Raw genomic sequence first — 21,419 nt, 5'->3', positions numbered from 1 at the left:
ACATTTAAGGGTCTGTCCCACTGAAATTGCTGCATAAGTATCCCGTAAATTCTGGAAATCAATCCCTTCCCACCTCTATGGCATAGTAGCGTATTAAACAGTATATGATGTTGGATTTTACTCTGCATATGTCACAGCTGTACAAACCATGCGTGCCTCAATTGGAGATAAAAGTAAAAACTAGTTTGTGGAATACAATATTCTTCTTTTATCTGTTGGAACGATTTAAATATTTCCATCTCTAATATTTGCGCCACATTAGTTATTCCCAATTTTCCCCATATTCCAAATCCTTTCAGTTTATGGATCTCTGGAAGGCCCGCATTATGCTACAGCAGAGTAAAAGGAGTAAAGTCTTTTATTCCCAACAACAATTTTATTTTCTGCCACGTTTTCCCCATAAGTGTTAGGGTCGGGAGGTGTCTCCTAGCATCCCACCCCGAGATTCCTGTTTCTAGAAAGGAGGTAATTGGCAGATTGTGTGATAATAGACGTATCAGTTTATCTAGGTTCCCCTGGATTAACCAGAGCTGTTGCATTTGAGAAGCTAGAAAATATATCCATGGATTAGGTGCGGCTAGTCCCCCCTGATCTTTGGGCCTTTGAAGTGTATCCAAGCTGATTCTGGCCACCCCTTTTTTCCAGATCAATTCCCGAAACAGTGCCTGAAATTTATAAAATATTCTCATGGGGATCCAAACCAGTGAATTATGAAGGATATATAATAATTGGGGCATTAACACCATTTTAATTAAGTTAGTTCGACCTACCATTGATAGGGGAAGTTTGCTCCAAGTATTGGCCTTTTGTTGAAATTTAGTAAGCAGTTCAAGTAAATTTAAAGAAATATAATCTCCGATAGATGAGGTCACTCTAACTCCAAGATATTTAAATTCTCGCGCCACTTTCAAGCAAGTACTCCCTACCCTAGTATTCTGAGACAAACCATCAACCGGCATAAGAACTGATTTGTCCCAATTAATCCGTAAGCCGGAATGATCTCCAAACTCCCTTATTAAATTCATAGCTGTCGTCAGAGATTGCTCCGTGTCACCCAAAAACAACAGAAGGTCGTCAGCGTATAGGGCCATCCGCTCCTCCAGTGTTTTGTAGCGGAAACCCTGAATTTCACTGCTGGAACGAAGCTCAACAGCCAACGGCTCCACAGCCAGGGCGAACAGTAGGGGAGACAACGGGCAGCCTTGACGCGTGCCCCTGCCCATTTCGATGCTACCAGAAAGACTACCATTAATTCTAATCCGAGCTAGCGGATTGTTATATAGAAGCCGTACCCAGGCCCGAAACCCAGTACCGAACCCCATTTTTCGCAAAACAGCCCATAAATACTCCCATTCGACACTATCAAAAGCCTTAGCGGCATCAAGTGATAGTACTGCCCTACCACCCTTATTTTGTGACTGCATTTGTAGATTAAGAAACAGCCGAGGCAAGTTAATTGCCGTCGACTTGGCCGGTATAAACCCAGTTTGGTCTTCTGCAACCAGATGTGTAATAACCGCCACCAATCTGGTAGCCAAGACCTTAGCTAAAATTTTAACATCTACCGAGAGTAAGGATATTGGCCTATATGATTCGGGGTTTAGGGCATCCTTTCCAGGTTTTGGAAAAAGAACTATGTTAGCCTCCCTCATTGAAGTCGGCAAAACCCCCCCCTCCCTCGCTTCCTTAAACACTTCCTGTAACCTGGGAAGTAAAACCCCCCCAGCCTCCTTATAAATTTCCGCGGGGATCCCATCAGCACCAGGGGCTTTGTTATTTTGAAAAGCTTTTAAAGCTTCCTGCATCTCCTCCAGGGTGATTGGTGCATCTAGTTGCTCTCTCTGGCTATCTGTCAGACTTGGTATTTGCATATCATGAAGGTATAGATCTATGTCCCTTTGCGCCTTAGTCAGTTTGGACGCATATAATTGTCTATAGAACCGAAAAAATTCTTCCATTATAGCCTTTGAATCATTAATTACCACACCCTTAGTATCCCTGACAGCTGTAATCATAGGAGCCCCAGCTTGGGCCCTAGCTATAGTGGCTAGCAGGTGCATTGCACTTTCTCCCTCCACACAAAACCGCTGTCTAAGAAAGAATCGTCTACGTTCTGCTTGTTTCAATATATGGTCATTTAGTGTAGCCTGTGCCCGCGTCCAGCGTTCCCCATTCTCCACGATTGGAGACTCAACATACCCCTGTTCCAGTATGTCTACTTCCCTCCGCAACTCCTGAGTACGAGCCCTGTTTTTGGATTTGATCACGGAAATTTCCTTAATCAGGATCCCCCTTAAGAACGCCTTCATGGCTTCCCATACCGTATTTAAAGGAGCAGAGCCTATATTGTCTCTAAAGAAATGAGCCAATTTACCTTCTAAATCTAACTGTTCCCCGAATACGTCCAGCCAGCAAGGACCAAACCTCCACAATGCCCTTCTGTTTATGATGCCAGGATCTACCCCCAGAACAACCAATAATGGAGAATGATCAGATAACAATCTTGTGCAGTATTCTACTTTAGTGACTAGAGGGACCAGATGACTATTTCCCAGAGCCAGGTCAATTCTGGACAGAGAGGAATAGGATGCCGAATAACACGAACACTGTTTAACACTAGGGAAACGAACCCGCCACACATCCACCATATTGACTCCCTGTAGGACCCCTGCCAACGATGTCTCCCGAGCAGCCCCTCCCCCCACACTTATCAAGCTCAGCGTGTAGATACATATCAAAATCACCGATAACCAACAGGGGTATAGTAGCAAATTCCGTTATCCACGGGAATAGTTGTCGTAGAGTCTGTATAGAGAAAGGTGGAGGAACATACAGAGCAATTAGGCAAATTCTAAGCCCAGCCACTCTGCACACTAGACACACATACCTACCCTCTCTGTCACAAATACTTCCCTCACATTCAAAGGGCAAATTCGGATGAATCAATACACTAACCCCTCTAGAGTATGTACTATGTATAGAGTGATAGGCCGGCCCCTTCCAAAGCTTGCTCAGTGCCGCAGCGGCCTCCGTATTGCAATGCGTTTCTTGCAGACAGATTATCGACTCCCGATATTCCTTAAGATATTTAAGTGCCGCAAATCTTTTGTTGTGATCTCCCATACCTCTAATATTCCAGGATACTACATTAATCTGCTTAACCATGTTTTAATGATTAAAGATGAACTGTCACATGTCCCCCTCTGTACCCACACGTGTGTCTGATCATCAAGATTATGGTATTGTAATAATACACAGTCTGCACCAATCAAAGTAAATTCTGTTCTTTTACCCCCCCTCACTACCTCATTTAACATCCCCCTTCCTTGATCAAATGAATACCAACAGCCGTAACATATCTGTTTGCATCTTTAATACTAGGCAACCACCCCATCCATGAATTGGTACGATTGTGAGTGGTTGCTCCACCAGTATTTTGCACCTGCGCTGCCCCCACCTTTATCATGGGGGTCTGCGGCATCCTGCTAGTGCATTTGTTATATGATTTGGTGTTAGTAAGGATGTATCTTTTTCTGTGATTTTTTTTAAATTTTGACCTATGTTAGCCGTCATTATTCACCAAGACAATAACAGTTCACAGTCTAATAGAAAACCTCATAGGATGAACCAGTAGAGCGAGGTGTTCAACTGTTTGTTAATTCTGCCTCCCAAATATGGAATAAAAAGCCACCAAACAATATTATGTAGGTGAAATAATACCAATAAAAACTTCTACTCATCTCACAAAAAACAAGTCCCCACTCATGTCCATCATCTGTCAGTGGAAAACCAGAGGTTTCCACATTATTAGTGGCTCAAAGGCTATTGAAAAGCAACATGGCTTCCATAAACCAATCCAGCAATATCCACGCTCCCAAAGTCAAATCTCCCCCTCGCTTCGGAGGCATGCAGTGCGCCCAAACCACATTTAGCAGCCATGTATTTGGCATTACTATAGTGAGAAGAACCCACTTAATTTACGGTGTGTGTCTCCTGGAGCACAATCTGGGCACTATGTGTTGGGTAATGAAATTATATATTTGTAATTTTCACTCTCCAACATCCACTGCGTGCTAATTTCTGGAAAGTGCCTGTGGAGTCAAAATAGTCACTACTCCTATAGATTATTTCACTGAGGGTTATAATTTCCAAAATGGAGTCACTTTATGGGGATTTCTACTGCTCTGGTTTTCTGCAATTTGGTCACATTAGGGCTTCTGCAAATGGTGTGTCCCATCTCCTCTGGGATCTGCTCCTGCGACGTCTGCTTCTGTCACCAGGAGCCGCCTTATTCATCCTGCAGGCGGCGCTGGTGATGGAGGAGACGTCAGAACTAGAAGCTCTGGGCGGCCCAGGCTCTGTCCAGCCACTAAGATTAGGGTGCCTGGGACCTGTAGTACTATCCAGTCTGGCAATATGGGTGTGTGTGCTGTCCAGCTGGAGTAATCTGCTTCCTTGCTTCAGCCAACTGGAAAGCACCGCACCCTACTAAAGCTGGAAGCATATTGCCGGAAGCTGCCAGATACAGCCTTGTTCTCCTCTGGTTCAGTCCTCTGTGCTCAGCTCCCGGCTTGTGTATTTGCTTCCTGCTGTGACCTCGGCCCGTTTACGGACTACTTTTGTGTGATTTTGTATTTTCTCTGCTCTCCTGGTTCTGACCCGACTATCTGACTATTCTTCTTGGCATCTCACACCACAGAACATTAGGTAACACTGTGGCCCAAGCTTAGGGGGTCTCTCTCTAAGTACAAATCCATGTAGAGGGGTTAAAGGCAAACCCTGGGATCTGGATAATGGAGTAGATAGCGCTAAGCCTGTTCGTGGTGGCCATCTTTTGAGCTGCCAGGTGACAACGAACAGTGTCCCCAATACATTGTGTCTGCACACTATCCCAGCAAGATCTGCATTCAAATAGCTAAATGGAGCACCTTCCTTTCTTAACCTTCCATGTGCCCAGACAGTAGTGTACAACCGTATATAGGGGATTGTCAGATCCAAGAGAAGTTGGAATATTATTTGTAAGATCCATTTGTTTCCTATTATCCTTTGTGAAGAATTCCAAAATTATCACCACATAAAGTGACACACGTCAGATTTGAAAAATGGGCCCAGATAGGAACACAAAACTGTCTGCAGGAAGGGGTTAAATCAGAGTATTTTGGGCACTAACTACTATAGTCAAAAACTGTGAGTATAGACTATAACATCTACTGAAACGATCAAACTCAACAGTCTCCATCAGTAATAAATGAGTAACTAGTGGTGAAACCTCTCTGGGGTAATTGGAGTCTGGGGCTCGGTGGCTCTTGGCAATCTAAACTATCGTAAGGGACAATATTTTCTATCAGATGAGTTTCAAGAAGAAATATTACACATTCAAAGAGAACTTTTTATAATAATGCAGAGCTGAGGTGTCTTAAATTTAGCTTAGAGATATATCATGGCACAGGTGTAATGTTTTTTGTTTAGTTTATCACAATCCTGTTTGAAATTAGTCGGTTTTAAAAGAAATTGAAAAGTCAGGATAAAGGGAAACTCTGCTGTTATTGGACAGAAATTCACACTTGGCCCTCACTGCACATTTAATGTTGTTGATCATAAAAGTGAAGTTTGGCCAGAAAGACTAGACCTGGTCTTGTAGAGCCCATAAGAGCACATTCAGCAGCACAGAAGGGAGAGAAGGTAGATTCATCCAATAAGATATCAGGGTTCTAGGAAGCCAACAGCATCATTACCCTCCGCTTTCTCTTACAGGCCCATCATAATATTTTTCTTCAAGTAATTTTCTGGCTTTGTGGTTTACAGATCTGGGCAGGTAACGTCTCCTAATCACACGGAGTAGGTGGATCCTCCAGGTTGTAAGTTCTATGGAAAAGGGTTTCAATGCCCAAAATCATTTGAACAGTTTTGGGTGGAAGAGAATGTTGTGGTCTAGAGGCAAAATGGTGATCACACAATTGTAATACGGCCGGACTACACCACCGATAAAGCAGCCACAGCCGGTGACTGAGAAGAATCTGTGACTTCTCAGCATTTAGTGGTTACTACTCACCTGGGTAGTCATATGTAGGAATCTCCTCTTTACACCGCTCATCACCCCTTACATATGTCTCTGTAGTATTAATATGGGTCAGATCTTCACCCTGAAACAAATATTGTAAGTCACAAACAGATGAGAAGTCACATCTATGATCGGCTGTAATCCTGCCATCTCCACCGTTCTCATTACACAAATAGAAAACACATAATACTGGTGGATAAAACAAGACTGAACACAAGACCTTCACAGCCGTCTACACATCATAGGGGAGATCTCATGACACCTTCTCTCCATCTACCTGAGGAACATTGGGATCTTCTTGTTTACAGTCCTGTGGAAGAAGAGGACGGGGACATCTCTCTGGTGTTGTCCTCTTACTGGATAGATCTGTAGGAAACACATACAGGGACTGAATTCATTCTTTACATACAGATAATTATAGGCCGTGTGTATTTAGTCCTGTCTATTACCTGGTGATGTGAGGGGCTGGGGAACCTCCATCATGACGTCTTTGTACAAATCTTTGTGTCCTTCTAAATACTCCCACTCCTCCATGGAAAAATAGACGGCGACATCCTGACACCTTATAGGAACCTGACACATACAATGATACAGTCATCCCCCCGATCCTTTCATTGTGTTACTGTATAATTTCCCAGTATTCCCAGCAGTGTCACCTCTCCAGTTAGCAGCTCAATCAATTTGTAGGTGAGTTCTAGGATCTTCTGCTCATTGATGTCCTCATGTATCATGGCTTGAGATGGAGGCCCTGTGAATGGGCTCAGGGGTCTTTCCCATCCCTCAGACACATGGATCTGACAGCGCTCACTAGAGGTTTTCTTCACTACTGTGTAATTCTGGTTATGGAGAGACACATTAATAAATCTCACTACAGACATTTCCAGAGTCCTCACCTCTCCAGTTCTGTCCATCTGTTATTCCCATAGATAAGAATGATGTAATGTGACGTCATCAGAATCTCTCACCTCTCCAGTAAGCCGGAAGAGGATCTCTAGGGTGAAGTGTAATATCCTCTCCGTCATCTTGTCTCTGTCCAAATCCATCTTTGATGGGTAAAATCAGGAAAATTCTCTTTAATAGATCTTCACTGAGAGGATCCGATATTGTATGGACCTGAATGAGAAGATGATGAGCCGAATACAATTACTGGAGATAATAAAGGGAAACATATGAGGAGATATATTATTTTACAGTATTTAGTTTTCTGCTTTACATCTAGTAATAAAGCCTATATATTTTAGGCCACAGACAACAAGCAGTTTCTTCCTTGGAGTCTGCAGCTGAACACGTTTCTCATAGACTCATCTTCCTTATTGCTAATTCTCGTCTTATTTACCGACACTGGAATCGGCATTAGCAATACTGCAGGAGATATTCATTACACGTAACATGAGAAATAACTACTTCATGAGGACGACATTCATCTTCTACTATGGCTCTAGAAACATATTTAGCCAGAGTGCTTCACTGACTACATCTCCACCGGTCGTCTATATGAATGCTTCCCATCTTCCCTGGACTGTAATCTTCTATCACGTTAGATCTCATGTTTGATTCACACACAGAAGTTTGAGGCTTTGACACAGGGTAAGGTTTTTAATATTATACAGAGTAGGACTATCCCAAATGGGTTCACCTTGCCATGGTGTGATAGCTTTCATGCTATTTTTGATCAAAAACAGACCGCCAGGGGGAGCCGCCTGAAAAATGCTCGAGTTTCCCATAGACTTACATTGGGCTCGTTGCTCGGGTCTGGGACTGATGCTTGGCTTTGATATCTGACTTTTCTCACACATCAGAATAAGAATCACAATTACTAAGCATTATCATGGTTAATCTCATAAGCCAAGAAAAACCTGTAGGGACACTGAACTTTTTATTATTAATTATTATTATTATTACTATTATCCTTTCTAACCAAAACTATGTGACACAGATGCCTTACCATTAAACTGTAGGTTTATTATTTGATTATTTAGGTAGTGATATATAATTATAATAATTACATAGCAAAAGTAAATTGGGAGTTTGCAGCCAGTTCTTGGGTGGATGGAAAGAAAAATGACAAAGAAATGTTATCATTAGACCCCTTTAAGAAATGATGCAAATGAACAGTCACTTGGAAATAGATATGTAGTAAATTAGTACCTCCCAATTTACTTTGGCTATGTAATTTACCATGCAAATACACAGCGTGTCTGAAACTCTTAACACGTCAGGATGACAATCAAAATGTCAGATATTAAAAGTAAAACACCCCTGTAGTTTGTGTGCTAAATAGGGATAGTTAAAAAAATAATAATATTTCTATTGGGATTTGAACTGTGACACTTTAGTTTCAGAGGCTGATGCCTTACCATTGAGCTATCCAGGCAAGTGATAGTAACTAGCAGCTTTTCTTATCTTATGAGATCAACCATGAAAATACTCAGGGTGACTAAAAGTCATTGTGATTCTGATTCTGATGTTTGAAGAAAGTCACACATCAGACTCACACATCAAAATCAAACATCATTTGAATTTGTCTTGCTTGCAGCCTGTGCATAAGTCCCAATGAGTTTCAATCAGATTTGCACTGAAAAGCATATAACCAGATGGAACTCCTAGGTTTCTTCAACTGAGTTAATAGCTCAGTGGTTAGTGCACTGGTGTCTTGATACAGAATTTTAGGTTCAAGTCCCATCAGCGAACAGTGACTTTTTTTTTTATTATTATTATTATTACTACAGTTGTAAAAGTCACTTATCAAAATCACTTTTCAGAAACACTTGTCAGACAGGGTATTTAGCCTCAAACTGACATCATTATGATGTTTAATTTTGATATCTGATCATGTCCTAAAATGGACACTGTACTCCTGTAACTGTGTTAACCCCTCTAGTTGCTGGATGCTTCTGGAGCACAACACTTCCTGTCTCATGTGCTTGTGTTACTGCTAATAGTTGCTGAATGCTTTTAAAGCAACAGCACTACTTCTGCATGTCACACTCTGCAACAGCACTACTTCTGCATGTCACAACGGGCATTGCAGAAAATGACCTTGGTGGATGACGTTCAGGCCTTGCTAACGGTGTTTGAAAGGGTAGCTGAGAGGGAGAAACTTGCGCCAGAGCAGTGGGCTGAGGTATTGGCGCCATACTTGACGGGAGAGCCCCAGAAGGTGTACTATGATTTAGCTTTGCAGGACGCCAAAGGGTATGGCAAGCTAAAAACTGAGATTCTCGCCTACTTGGGGGTGACAATGACTATCAGGGCGCAGTGGGTTCACCGCTGGGGTAATCACCGGGACAAACCACTTAGCTTCCAAATGTTTGACCTGTTGCACCTGGTCCAGAAGTTGCTGGTACCGGATTCCCCTACACCTGCGCAGATGGTAGAGCGGGTGGTGATGGACCGGTTTGTGCACTCCCTGCCAAGGCCCATACAGGCTTGGGTTGCCCAGGGTGATCCCTGGAATGCGGATGACCTGGTTGGACTGGTCAAGAGATACCAGGGGGTTGAAGGTTCCTTGGGAAGGCAGCCCACTCCATACTGGGGTTCCCAACAGGGGGCGGAGACTCAAAAGGGGGTGGGCCATCCAAGGTCCAAAGGGGCGGGGGAGGTGGTGCCTAAGGTCCCTACAGGTGATGTTGTTTACTGGAGGTGCCACGGCCCAGGCCATATAGCCGCCCATTGTCCGCTGAGCCGATGGACTGTAGCATAGGACGCCATTGTTCATATTAAGCTTATCCGACCTGCAGTGTGAAATGTCAACCCAGCGAGGGGCCACAAGCATGTGTTGTGAAGGTGAACAGACAGGAGGTAACGGCACTGCTAGAATCCGGGAGTCTGGTGACCCTTATGATGGCCACCCTTCCTCTTCAAATGATCCCGGGGAAAAAAAGTTGGCGATCGGTGCATTCATGGTAATGCTAAGGACTAGCCCATGGCCAGAGTAGACATTGAAATGGCTCACGGTACTGAGTCCCACGAGGTTGGCGTCGTTCAGGACTTGTTGCACCCTTTTACTATAGGCTGGGACTTTTGTTTGTTTTGGGATGTGTGGGGGAAGAGTTCTAAGTTCGCTGGCTCAGATAAGAAACCAGTTAACCCTGAGGAGGTATCACCACACCCAGAGTCAGACAGGTTTCCCATTTGTGTCCTTATTGGGGATAAGGAGGTAGTGCCCCCCGAGTTTGCCATTCCGGAGTTAGGGGTGACCAGTGAGAATTTTGGGTTTGCCCAACATAGGGACCCAACTCTGAAGGAAGCCTTTAATAATGTCACTGTTATAAATGGGGTTACACAGGAGCTGGGGGTTGACACAAGGTTTCCCCATTTTATGATGAGTGGGGAGTCGTACCGGGTCAAGAAAGTGAGGGAGGAGCGAGTGGAGCAGTTAATAGTGCCAGGCCCCTATAGACAGAAGGTGTTGGACATGGCCCATTGACATGTCTTGGGGAGATATCTGGGAGTGGAAAAAACGCAGGAATAGATTGTGCAGAGGTTCTATTGGCCCGGATGTAAGTATTGCAAGTCTTGCCCTACACGCCAGTTAACCGCCCCCACATCTCACTTTCGAAGTCCCCTTGTGCCTTTGCCCATTATTGTAGAGCATTCAAGAGAATTGCTATGGAAATTGGTTGGTCCCCTGATTGAATCTGCTCGTGGGCAACATCAAAATACACTGCTCAAAAAAATAAAGGGAAAACTCAAATAACACTTCCTAGATCTGAATGAATGAAATATTCTCATTGAATACTTTGTTCTGTACAAAGTTGAATGTGCTGACAACAAAATCACACAAAAATCATCAATGAAATCAAATTTATTAACCAATGGAGGCCTGGATTTGGAGCCACCCCCAAAATTAAAGTGGAAAAACACACTACAGGCTGATCCAACTTTGATATGTCGTTAAAACAAGTCAAAATGAGGCTCAGTATTGTGTGTGGCCTCCACGTGCCTGTTTGACCTCCCTACAACGCCTGGGCATGCTCCTGATGAGGTTGTGGATGGTCTGCTGTGGGATCTCCTCCCAGACCTGGACTAAAGCATCCGCCAACTCCTGGACAGTCTGTGGTGCAATGTGACGTTGGTGGAAATTTGCTCACTGAGTTCCTTTGGAGCTTGTGAATCCAGTCTGGAAATCCACTCACTTTCCATTTTGAGGATACATCTAATGAGATCACCTCCTCTCACATTGGGTTTAACCACCTCAATGATGCAAAAGGAGATGTCTCTGGTTTCACCTCAATGTACACTGTTCATGTGTCTCACTAATGAGGTGTCCCGGCCATGGCGTATTTCGCCCAAATGCCCCCCCCACAATCCTCTTGGTCGTGCATACATAGAATCATAGAATCATAGAATGGTAGAGTTGGAAGGGACCTCCTGGGTCATCTGGTCCAACCCCCTGCTCAAAGCAGGATTCACTAGATCATCTCAGACAGATGTCTGTCCAGCCTCTGTTTGAAGACGTCCATTGAAGGGGAACTCACCACCTCTCGTGGCAGCCTGTTCCGCTCATTAATCACCCTAACTGTCAAAAAGTTTTTTCTAATATCTAATCTGTGTCTCCTCCCATTTAGTTTCATCCCATTGCTTCTAGTCTTTCCTTGTGCAAATGAGAATAAAGATGATCCTTCTACAATGTGACAGCCCTTGACATATTTGTAGACAGCTATTAAGTCTCCTCTCAGTCTTCTTTTTTGCAAGCTAAACATTCCCAAATCCTGCAACCGTTCCTCATAGGACATGGTTTGCAGACCAGTCACCATTCTGGTCGCTCTTCTCTGAACTTGCTCCAGTTTGTCGATGTCTTTTTTAAAATGTGGTGCCCAAAACTGTACACAGTATTCCAGATGAGGTCTGACCAAAGAGGAGTAAAGACCGATAATGACTTCACGTGATCTAGACTGTATGCTTCTGTTAATGCATCCCAGAATTGTATTTGCCTTTTTTGCTGCTGCATCACACTGTTGACTCATGTTCAGTCTATGATCTATTAGTATACCTAAGTCTTTTTCACATGTACTGTTGCTTAGCTCTATTCCTCCCATTCTGTATATGCTTTTTTCATTTTTATTGCCCAGATGTAGTACTTTGCATTTTTCCCTGTTAAAAACCATTCTGTTGGTTGCTGCCCACTGCTCCAGTTTATTTAGGTCTTTTTGAATCCTTTCTCTCTCTTCTCTAGTATTAGCTATCCCTCCTAGCTTTGTGTCATCAGCAAATTTAATCAGTTTACCCTCAATTCCTTCATCTAAATCATTGATAAAGATGTTGAACAATACAGGTCCCAGGACGGAGCCCTGTGGTACCCCACTTGAGACATTCATCCAGCTGGATGTGAAGCCATTTACAACCACCCTTTGAGTCCGATCACTAAGCCAGTTATGAATCCACCTAACAGTTGCCTGGTCCATTGCATACTTGGTCATTTTTTCAATAAGGATGATGTGAGATACTTTGTCAAATGCTTTGCTGAAGTCAAGATATACTATATCTACAGCATTTCCCTGATCCACCCAGTCAGTGATTCTGTCATAGAAGGAAATTAAGTTAGTCTGACATGACTTGTTAGTTACAAACCCATGCTGACTCTGGTTAATCACTTCATTCTTATCCATGTACTTACATACATGTTGTTTAATAATTTGTTCAAAGATCTTTCCTGGTATAGAAGTCAGACTCACCGGCCTATAGTTCCCTGGGTCCACCTTCTTCCCCTTTTTGAAGATAGGAACAACATTTGCTCTTCTCCAGTCTTCTGGGACTTCTCCTGTTCTCCAAGAATTTTCAAAGATTATGGAGAGTGGTTCTAAAATTTCTTCTACAATCTCCTTCAGTACTCTGGGGTGTAATTCATCTGGACCTGGAGACTTGAACTCATTTATGTTAGCTAAATATTCCCTCACAATCTTTCTGTTTACTGATAACTTGGATTCCTCTATTCCTTTAAAAGGACAGTGAAGATCAGTTGATGTTACATTTTCTTTCTGAGAGAAAACAGATGCAAAATAGGAATTAAAAAGTTCGGCCTTCTCAACATCCTCTCTTACCATTTCTCCATTTTCATCCTGTAAAAATCCTATAGCATCTTTGACTTTTCTTTTACTTTTGACATACCCCCAAAATCCTTTTTTATTGCTTTTGACATCTCTTGCCAGCCTTAATTCATTGTCAGCTTTAGCTAACCTGATACGTGCCCTGCAGGATCTGCAGACTGCATTATAATCTTCTTTAGATATGCCTCCCTCTTTCCATTTAATAAACATTTCTTTCTTTCTTTTTAGCATGTGTTTAAGTTCTGTGTTCATCCATCCTGGTTTCCTTAAATGCTTCCCATTCTTCCTACTTTTCGGGATTGTTAACGATTGTGCTTTGAGAATCTCATTTTTAAAAATTTCCCATCCTTCCTGGACATTTTTGTCCTTAAGGACATCCAGCCATTGGATCCCTCCTATTCTCTTTCTGAGTCTCTTAAAATCTGCCTTTCTAAAATCTAACCTTGAAGTTTGAGTCTTCACATGTCTTCCTCCTCTAGTTATCCAAAATTCTATAATAGCATGATCGCTGCCTCCTAGGGTCCCAGCCACCTTTACCTCCTCAACCATTTCCTCCCTGTTTATAAGGATTAGATCCAAAGTAGCAGATCCCCTTGTTTTCTCCCCTACCTTTTGGAAGATAAAGTTGTCAGCAAGAGAGGATAAGGGGGCAGTTGTATGTGGCCACATATACAAGTCCTGAGGTTTTACAGTTGGAATAATCCCTCTGGAAAAAGGCTTCAACCGTACATGTACAACTTTCTCCACAACTAAAGAAACCACAGATTCTTCTACCTAGCCAAGTTTTTATAGAAACTATGCACTAAACGGTCCATAATTGACCAACCCTTTATGAAAGTTATTGTGGGAGTAGATCCCACAGCACCCTCAGGTCCGGGTCGACCACAAGTACACCCTAGTGTTTTCTGAGGATATTAAAGATATGGTCACTCTGATTGTGACAAGTTCCTACTACTCGTGTTATCCCATATTTTTCTTGGTCTCTTGGTTAGGCATGGAGGAGTGTCCGTCTATCCTGTTTTTCTGCAAACAATTGTGCGTAATCCAAAATGTACTGTGGGTACCTTTTTCCTTGAATCTGGTGTTCATGTCTATTGCCTGTATATTAATATCTGTGACATTAGAGCAGTTTCTACTCAACTGTAAAAATTGGCCCTTGAATATTGCTTGTTTTTTTTTAGTAATTTAATAGTTTATTAGTGCTCATAGGTTAATGGTAGATGAGTGTCCCTACGGTCCCATCCCGTTCTTTCTTGAGTAAGGCAACTGGTAATAATTAAACTCTGATATAAATCTAAGGCCGACTCTATGGATATTGAGTTCCCTGACAAATTCAAGAAATTGCTCACTCGTCTCTGACCAGATGATAAAAATGTTGTCAATATATCTATATCATACCTCAATATATGGATGCCACCACTTATGATCATCACTGAATATTGTGGTTTCCTCCTTTGAGCCCAGAAATAGGTTAGCATACGAGGGGGCACAGGGGCTCCCCATCGCAGTACCCCTGAACTGGTGGAAGTACTTCCTGTCAAAAAGAAATATGTTATGAGTAAGAGTGAGTTTTAGAAGATCCTCCATGAAGTCATTATGTCTGCTACACTCTATTGATCTCAATTTCAAGAAACGTCTTACTCCTCTGATACCATCATCATGCGGTATATTACTGTACAAAGCCTCGATATCTAGTAAGGCCTGCTCCCCTACATGCAAGTATACATGCTCGAGGGTATACATGGAGGGGAGCAGGCAAAGGGAAAACTATTTCCCAGAAGGATTATTCCAACTGCAGGACCTCATTCGGTACTGTGGAAATATTATACTGTGTGTGGGGGGATGGTGGTAGTGTAGGAATATAATATACACCTGTTTAAATGGAATGTGTTCATTCCCTTGTAATCTTGACATATTTCATGTTCATCCCATGTGCAAGATACACAAGAAATCCATAATATCTCTCCATATGTTTGGACCTGTATGTTTTTAAGTTCATTCTTTTTATTTATTCCTGATCTTCATCCTTTTTAATACGTCCCGTAACATTAAACTGTGTGGGGGGCATCATACATCCAGCATAAGGGGCATAATGGGGGCATTACACTGTGTGGGGGCATCATACATACTGCATAAGGGGCATTACACTGTGTGGGGGCACCAAACATCCTGCATAAGGAGCATAATGGGGGCATTACACTGTGTGGGGGCACCAAACATCCTGCATAAGGGGCATAATGGGGGCATTACACTGTGTGGGGGCATCATACATACTGCATAAGGGGCATAATGGGGGCATTACACTGTGGGGGCATCATACATCCCGCATAAGGGGCATAATGGGGGCATTACACTGTGTGGGGCATCATACATACTGCATAAGGGGCATAATGGGGGCATTACACTGGGTGGGGGCATCATACATCCTGCATAAGGGGCATAATGGGGACATTACACTGTGTTGAGGCATCATACATCCCGCATAAGGGGCATACTGGGGGCATTACACTGTGTGGGGCATCATACATACTGCATAAGGGGCATAATGGGGGCATTACACTGTGTGCGGCATCATACATACTGCATAAGGGGCATAATCGGGGCATTACACTGTGTGGGGGCATCATACATCCTGCATAAGGGACATAATGGGGGCATTACACTGTGTGGGGGCATCATACATCCTGCATAAGGGACATAATGGGGGCATTACACTGTGTGGGAACATCATACATCCTGCATAAGGGACATAATGGGGGCATTACACTGTGTGGGAACATCATACATCCTGCATAAGGGGCATAATGGGGGCATTACACTGTGTGGGGGCATCATACATCCTGCATAAGGGGCATTACACTGTGTGGGGGGCATAACACATACTGCATAAGAGCCATAATGGGGGCATTACACTGTGTGGGGGCATCTTACATACTGCATAAGGGGCATTACACTATGTGGGGGCATCATACATCCTGCATAAGGGGCATAATGTGGGCATTACACTGTGTTGGGGCATCATACATCCCGCATAAGGGGCATAATGGGGGCATTACACTGTGTGGCGCAACATACATACTGCATAAGGGGCATAATGGGGGCATTACACTGTGTGGGGGCATCATACATTAAGCATAAGGGGCATAATGGGGGCATTACACTGTGTAGGGGCATCATACATCCCACATAAAGGGCATAATGGGGGCATTACACTGTGTGGGGGCATCATACATCCCACATAAAGGGCATAATGGGGGCATTACACTGTGTGGGGGCATCATACATCCCACATAAAGGGCATAATGGGGGCATTACACTGTGTGGGGCATCATACATACTGCATAAGGGGCATAATGGGGGCATTACACTGTGTTGGGGCATCATACATCCCGCATAAGGGGCATAATGGGGGCATTATACTGTGTGGGGGCATCATACATACTGCATAAGGGGCATCATGGGGGCATTACACTGTATGGGGCATCATACATACTGTATAAGGGGCATAATGGGGGCATTACACTGTGTGGGGGCATCATACATCCTGCATAAGGGGCATAATGGGGGCATTACACTGTGTGGGGGCATCATACATCCTGCATAAGGGGCATAATGGGGGAATTACACTGTGGGGGTCAGTAAAGGGGTCCTGTACTATGAGAACAATACGTTTCCTCCCTTCCTGTCTCCATAGTTGGGTCGTATGTATCTATTACAGGAAACAGAACAAAAACCTTATGATTCTTATAAAGGGGCAACACAAGACCCCAAAAGAGTCTCGGTGCTGAAGGGGTTAATGCCCCCTGGGCCCAGTAATGGGGTCTCCACATACCTCCACCTGCAGAGCCGCCACCACATATATGGCTGCTCTGTGCGCACAGGAGCTGTGATGAGGTCACAGGAGGGGAGGAGTCAGGGGTCACATGATCAGGGGCCTCAGTGGATGCAGGACTCTGCTGTGCTGGTTGTCATGGTGCTGGATGAGCTGAAGTTTATGTGTGGGGTCAGGAGGGGTTTACAGTGTGGATGTAGCAGAGCCGTGTGTGTACGAGGTGTACGGAGCAGAGCCGCGTGTGTGCGAGGTGTACGGAGCAGAACCGCGTGTGTACGAGGTGCACGGAGCGGAGCCGCGTGTGTACGAGGTGTACGGAGCGGAGCCGCGTGTGTACGAGGTGTACGGAGCGGAGCCGCGCGTGTACGAGGCGTACGGAGCAGAGCCGCGTGTGTACGAGGCGTACGGAGCAGAGCCGTGTGTGTACGAGGTGTACGGAGCAGAGCCGCGTGTGTACGAGGTGTACGGAGCGGAGCCGCGTGTGTACGAGGTGTACGGAGCAGAGCCGCGTGTGTACGAGGTGTACGGAGCGGAGCCGCGTGTGTACGAGGTGTACGGAGCGGAGCCGTGTGTGTACGAGGTGTACGGAGCAGAGCCGCGTGTGTACGAGGTGTACGGAGCGGAGCCGCGTGTGTACGAGGCGTACAGAGCAGAGCCGCGTGTGTACGAGGTGTACGGAGCAGACCCGCGTGTACGAGGTGTACAGAGCAGAGCCGCGTGTGTACGAGGCGTACGGAGCAGAGCCGCGTGTGTACGAGGTGTACGGAGCAGAGCCGCGTGTGTACGAGGTGTACGGAGCAGAGCCGCGTGTGTACGAGGTGTACGGAGCCGCGTGTGTACGAGGCGTACGGAGCAGAGCCGCGTGTGTACGAGGCGTACGGAGCAGAGCCGCGTGTGTACGAGGTGTACGGAGCAGAGCCGCGTGTGTACGAGGTGTACGGAGCGGAGCCGCATGTGTACGAGGTGTACGGAGCGGAGCCGCGCGTGTACGAGGTGTACGGAGCAGAGCCGCGCGTGTACGAGGCGTACGGAGCAGAGCCGCGCGTGTACGAGGCGTACGGAGCGGAGCCGCGCGTGTACGAGGCGTACGGAGCGGAGCCGCGCGTGTACGAGGCGTACGGAGCGGAGCCGCGCGTGTACGAGACATACGGAGCAGAGCCGCGCGTGTACGAGGCGTACGGAGCGGAGCCGCGCGTGTACGAGGCGTACGGAGCGGAGCCGCGCGTGTACGAGGCGTACGGAGCGGAGCCGCGCGTGTACGAGGCGTACGGAGCGGAGCCGCGCGTGTACGAGGCGTGCGGAGCCGCGCGTGTACGAGGCGTACGGAGCGGAGCCGAGCTTGTACGAGGCGTACGGAGCGGAGCCGCGCGTCTACGAGGCGTACAGAGCGGAGCCACGTGTGTACGAGATGTACGGAGCGGAGCCGTGTGTGTACGAGGTGTACGGAGCGGAGCCGTGTGTGTACGAGGTGTACGGAGCGGAGCCGTGTGTGTACGAGGTGTACGGAGCGGAGCCGTGTGTGTACGAGGTGTACGGAGCGGAGCCGTGTGTGTACGAGGTGTACGGAGCGGAGCCGCGCGTGTACGAGGCGTACGAAGCGGAACTGTGTGTACGAGGTGTACGGAGTAGAGAACTGCGGAGCAGAGACGCACGTGTACGAGTTGTAGGGAGCAGAGCCGCGTGTTTACGAGGTGTACAGAGCGGAGCTGTGTGTACGGAGCGGAGCCATGTGTGTACGAGGTGTACGGAGCGGAGCCATGTGTGTACGGAGCGGCCAAAAGCAAAGCCCTCTAGGTGTAAAGAACATACGACCCCCTAAAATGACCCCATTTCGGACACTGTACCCACCAGGGAAGTCATCTGAGGGTGTATTGGGCGTTCTTGCGTTCTTATCCCACAGGGGTCTCACTGATTTCTTTACCACTCGGTTGTGTGTAAATAATATTACATTTGCTCAGAGCCGCAGCGAGGGGTTCAGCCAGGGGCGGACACACCACCGATGCACCCGGGCCCAGAGGTGGATGGGGGCCCATGCAGGAAGGGGAGTAGTGCTCAGGCATTAGACCACGCAGCTGCTATGGGGCCCCTTGACTGAGGGCTGATGCTGCTTAACCCCGTCCACTCCCACCCATAATGATTTTTGATACCCTGGGCAGAGTGCGGGCATTGAAAAATAGGGTATGTCATGCAGGAGAGAGGCCACTGGCCAATGAACGCTGCCCCATCAGACTGATGAGAGCGCTCATTGGCTGCTGTGTCTGTCCTCCTGCAGGGTCTTACAGTGGCTCTTCTGCCTCCTGCTGTTCCTTTCCCAGCAGCATTTCCTCAAAGAGTAGAGGGTGAGGGAGGAGAGTCCACAGCATCAGACAGCACGCAGGAGCAGGAAGCTGATATCATTCCTGTCTGCTGTGTCCTCTCCTCCACAGTGGGTTCTGCAGCCCTCTCCAGAAGACCGTGATATCATGAAAGATTAGTATATAAGTGTATGTATATGTGCGGGGCTGCCGCCAGGAATTTCAGGCCCCATACTGGTCAATAAAATTTTGGGCCCCTTGAGACTCCGCCCAGGCTCCACCCCAGCTCCACCTCCACTCCTCAAACCTTCCACAGTCACACCGCCCACTCTTGGAAAAACTCCACTTCTGCACCACATCCTTATCAATCACACATTAAGGGTATGTGCCCACGCTCAGGAGGCGCCTGCAGCACCGAAGCTGCGGGATAGCCGTGCGGCTTCTGCCCTCAATTTATGCAATCGAGTGGCACGATTTTTTTTTTGCACATGTGGAGTTTTCTCATAGATGTTAGTCTGTGGAGAAAGTCCACATGTGGACCCGCAAGAGAAATTGACATGCTGCAGGTCTGAAAGACGTACTGCATCTCAGTTTCCGTGGGTGATCCATAGGTGCACAGAGTCGCATAGTGGACATGGGATTTCTAGAAATCCTATCCACTATGCTGTAACACCAGACTGCTGCAGGTTTGATGCTGCATAAGCATGCAGTGTCAAACACACAGCGGCTCCTGACCATGTGCACATACCCTAACAGTTCCCATAGAACACCATATCACATATATAGCAGCAGCTTTTGTTTTGGCCAAAAGATTTTGTAAGCCGCCGCCACGACAAGGTAGACTCTTCTGGCAGGGCCCTACTCTACTCTAACCTATTAAACATTTCTTAAAATATCCAGTACTCTATTTAGGTATATTTTTCTTTAAGGGAATATGTCACATAGATTTTTTCAAATAATATCACATACAAAGGGACAAAAACCGTCACACCATGGCCGGACTGCATATTACCACCACATAGTGACCAAATAATACCACATACAAAGAATACCGACACACGATGACTAGACCACATATCACCACATAGTGACCAAATAATACTACATACAAGGAGCAAATATTATTATTATTATTTATTATTATAGCGCCATTTATTCCATGGCGCTTTACATGTGAAAAAGGGGGTATAATACAAGAACAATTTCAATAATCTTGAACACAATGTGACAGCGACTGGTAGAGGCGGAGCGAGGACCCTGCCCGCGAGGGCTCACAATCTACGAGGGATGGGTGAGGATACAGTAGGTGAGGGTAGAGCTGGTTGTGCAGCGGTATGGTGGAGCGGTGGTTACTGCAGGTTGTAGGCTTGTCGGAAGAGGTGGGTCTTCAGGTTCCTTTTGAAGGTTTCCACGGTAGGCGAGAGTCTGATACGTTGGGGTAGAGAGTTCCAGAGTAGGGCGGAAGCACGGGAGAAATCTTGTATACGGTTGTGGGAGGAGGAGATAAGAGGGGAGTAGAGCAGGAGATCTTGTGAGGATCGGAGGTTGCGTGCAGGTATGTAACGGGAGACTAGGTCGGAGATATATGGAGGAGACAGGTTGTGAATGGCTTTGTATGTCATGGTTAGGGTTTTGAACTGGAGTCTCTGAGCAATGGGGAGCCAGTGAAGAGATTGACAGAGAGGAGAGGCCGGGGAATAGCGGGGGGACAGGTTGATTAGTCGAGCAGCAGAGTTTATGATAGATTGGAGGGGTGCGAGAGTGTTAGAGGGGAGGCCACAGAGCAGGAGGTTGCAGTAGTCAAGGCGGGAGATGATGAGGGCGTGCACTAGTGTTTTTGCAGATTCATGGTTTAGGAATGTGCGGATCCGGGAGATATTTTTAAGTTGGAGTCAGCAGGAAGTGGAAAGGGCTTGGATATGTGGTTTGAAGGAGAGTTCCGAGTCCAGGGTTACCCCGAGGCAGCGAGTTTGAGGGACTGGGGAGAGTGGGCAGCCATTGACTATGATGGATAGGTCAGTTGGGAGGGTTGAATGAGATGGCGGAAAGATGATGAATTCTGTTTTGTCCATGTTAAGTTTTAGAAATCTAACAGAGAAGAAGGATGAAATAGCAGACAGACATTGTGGGATTTTGGTTAATACGGAGGTGATATCGGGTCCAGAGAGGTAGATCTGTGTGTC

General features: G+C 45.9%; 1 protein-coding gene and 1 pseudogene across 1 annotated transcript in view; both read right to left on the bottom strand.

Annotated features, from left to right (window-relative positions):
• LOC141192345 (uncharacterized) overlaps positions 1-6,183 on the bottom strand; it is a 68,802-nt pseudogene extending 62,619 nt beyond the window's left edge.
• The window catches only part of LOC141192393 (uncharacterized), a 240,367-nt gene extending 227,507 nt beyond the window's left edge, over positions 1-12,860 (bottom strand). Inside the window, exons 1-5 of the mRNA XM_073661913.1 lie at positions 12,739-12,860; positions 7,027-7,174; positions 6,718-6,897; positions 6,511-6,634; positions 6,339-6,427 (exon numbers count right to left, since the gene is read on the bottom strand). Coding sequence (XP_073518014.1) covers positions 6,339-6,427; positions 6,511-6,634; positions 6,718-6,897; positions 7,027-7,104 — 471 coding nt within the window. The 5' untranslated portion in view covers positions 7,105-7,174; positions 12,739-12,860. The remainder of the gene's footprint in view (positions 1-6,338; positions 6,428-6,510; positions 6,635-6,717; positions 6,898-7,026; positions 7,175-12,738) is intronic.
• Positions 12,861-21,419: the final 8,559 nt, after the last annotated feature.

This window comes from Phyllobates terribilis, unplaced genomic scaffold (assembly GCF_046119375.1).
Source record: "Phyllobates terribilis strain yellow unplaced genomic scaffold, ASM4611937v1 Scaffold_60__1_contigs__length_8166268, whole genome shotgun sequence".
Taxonomy (NCBI): Eukaryota; Metazoa; Chordata; class Amphibia; order Anura; family Dendrobatidae; genus Phyllobates; species Phyllobates terribilis.
Note: the sequence above shows the minus strand (reverse complement) of the source record. Positions and strands in the feature narration are given on the sequence as shown.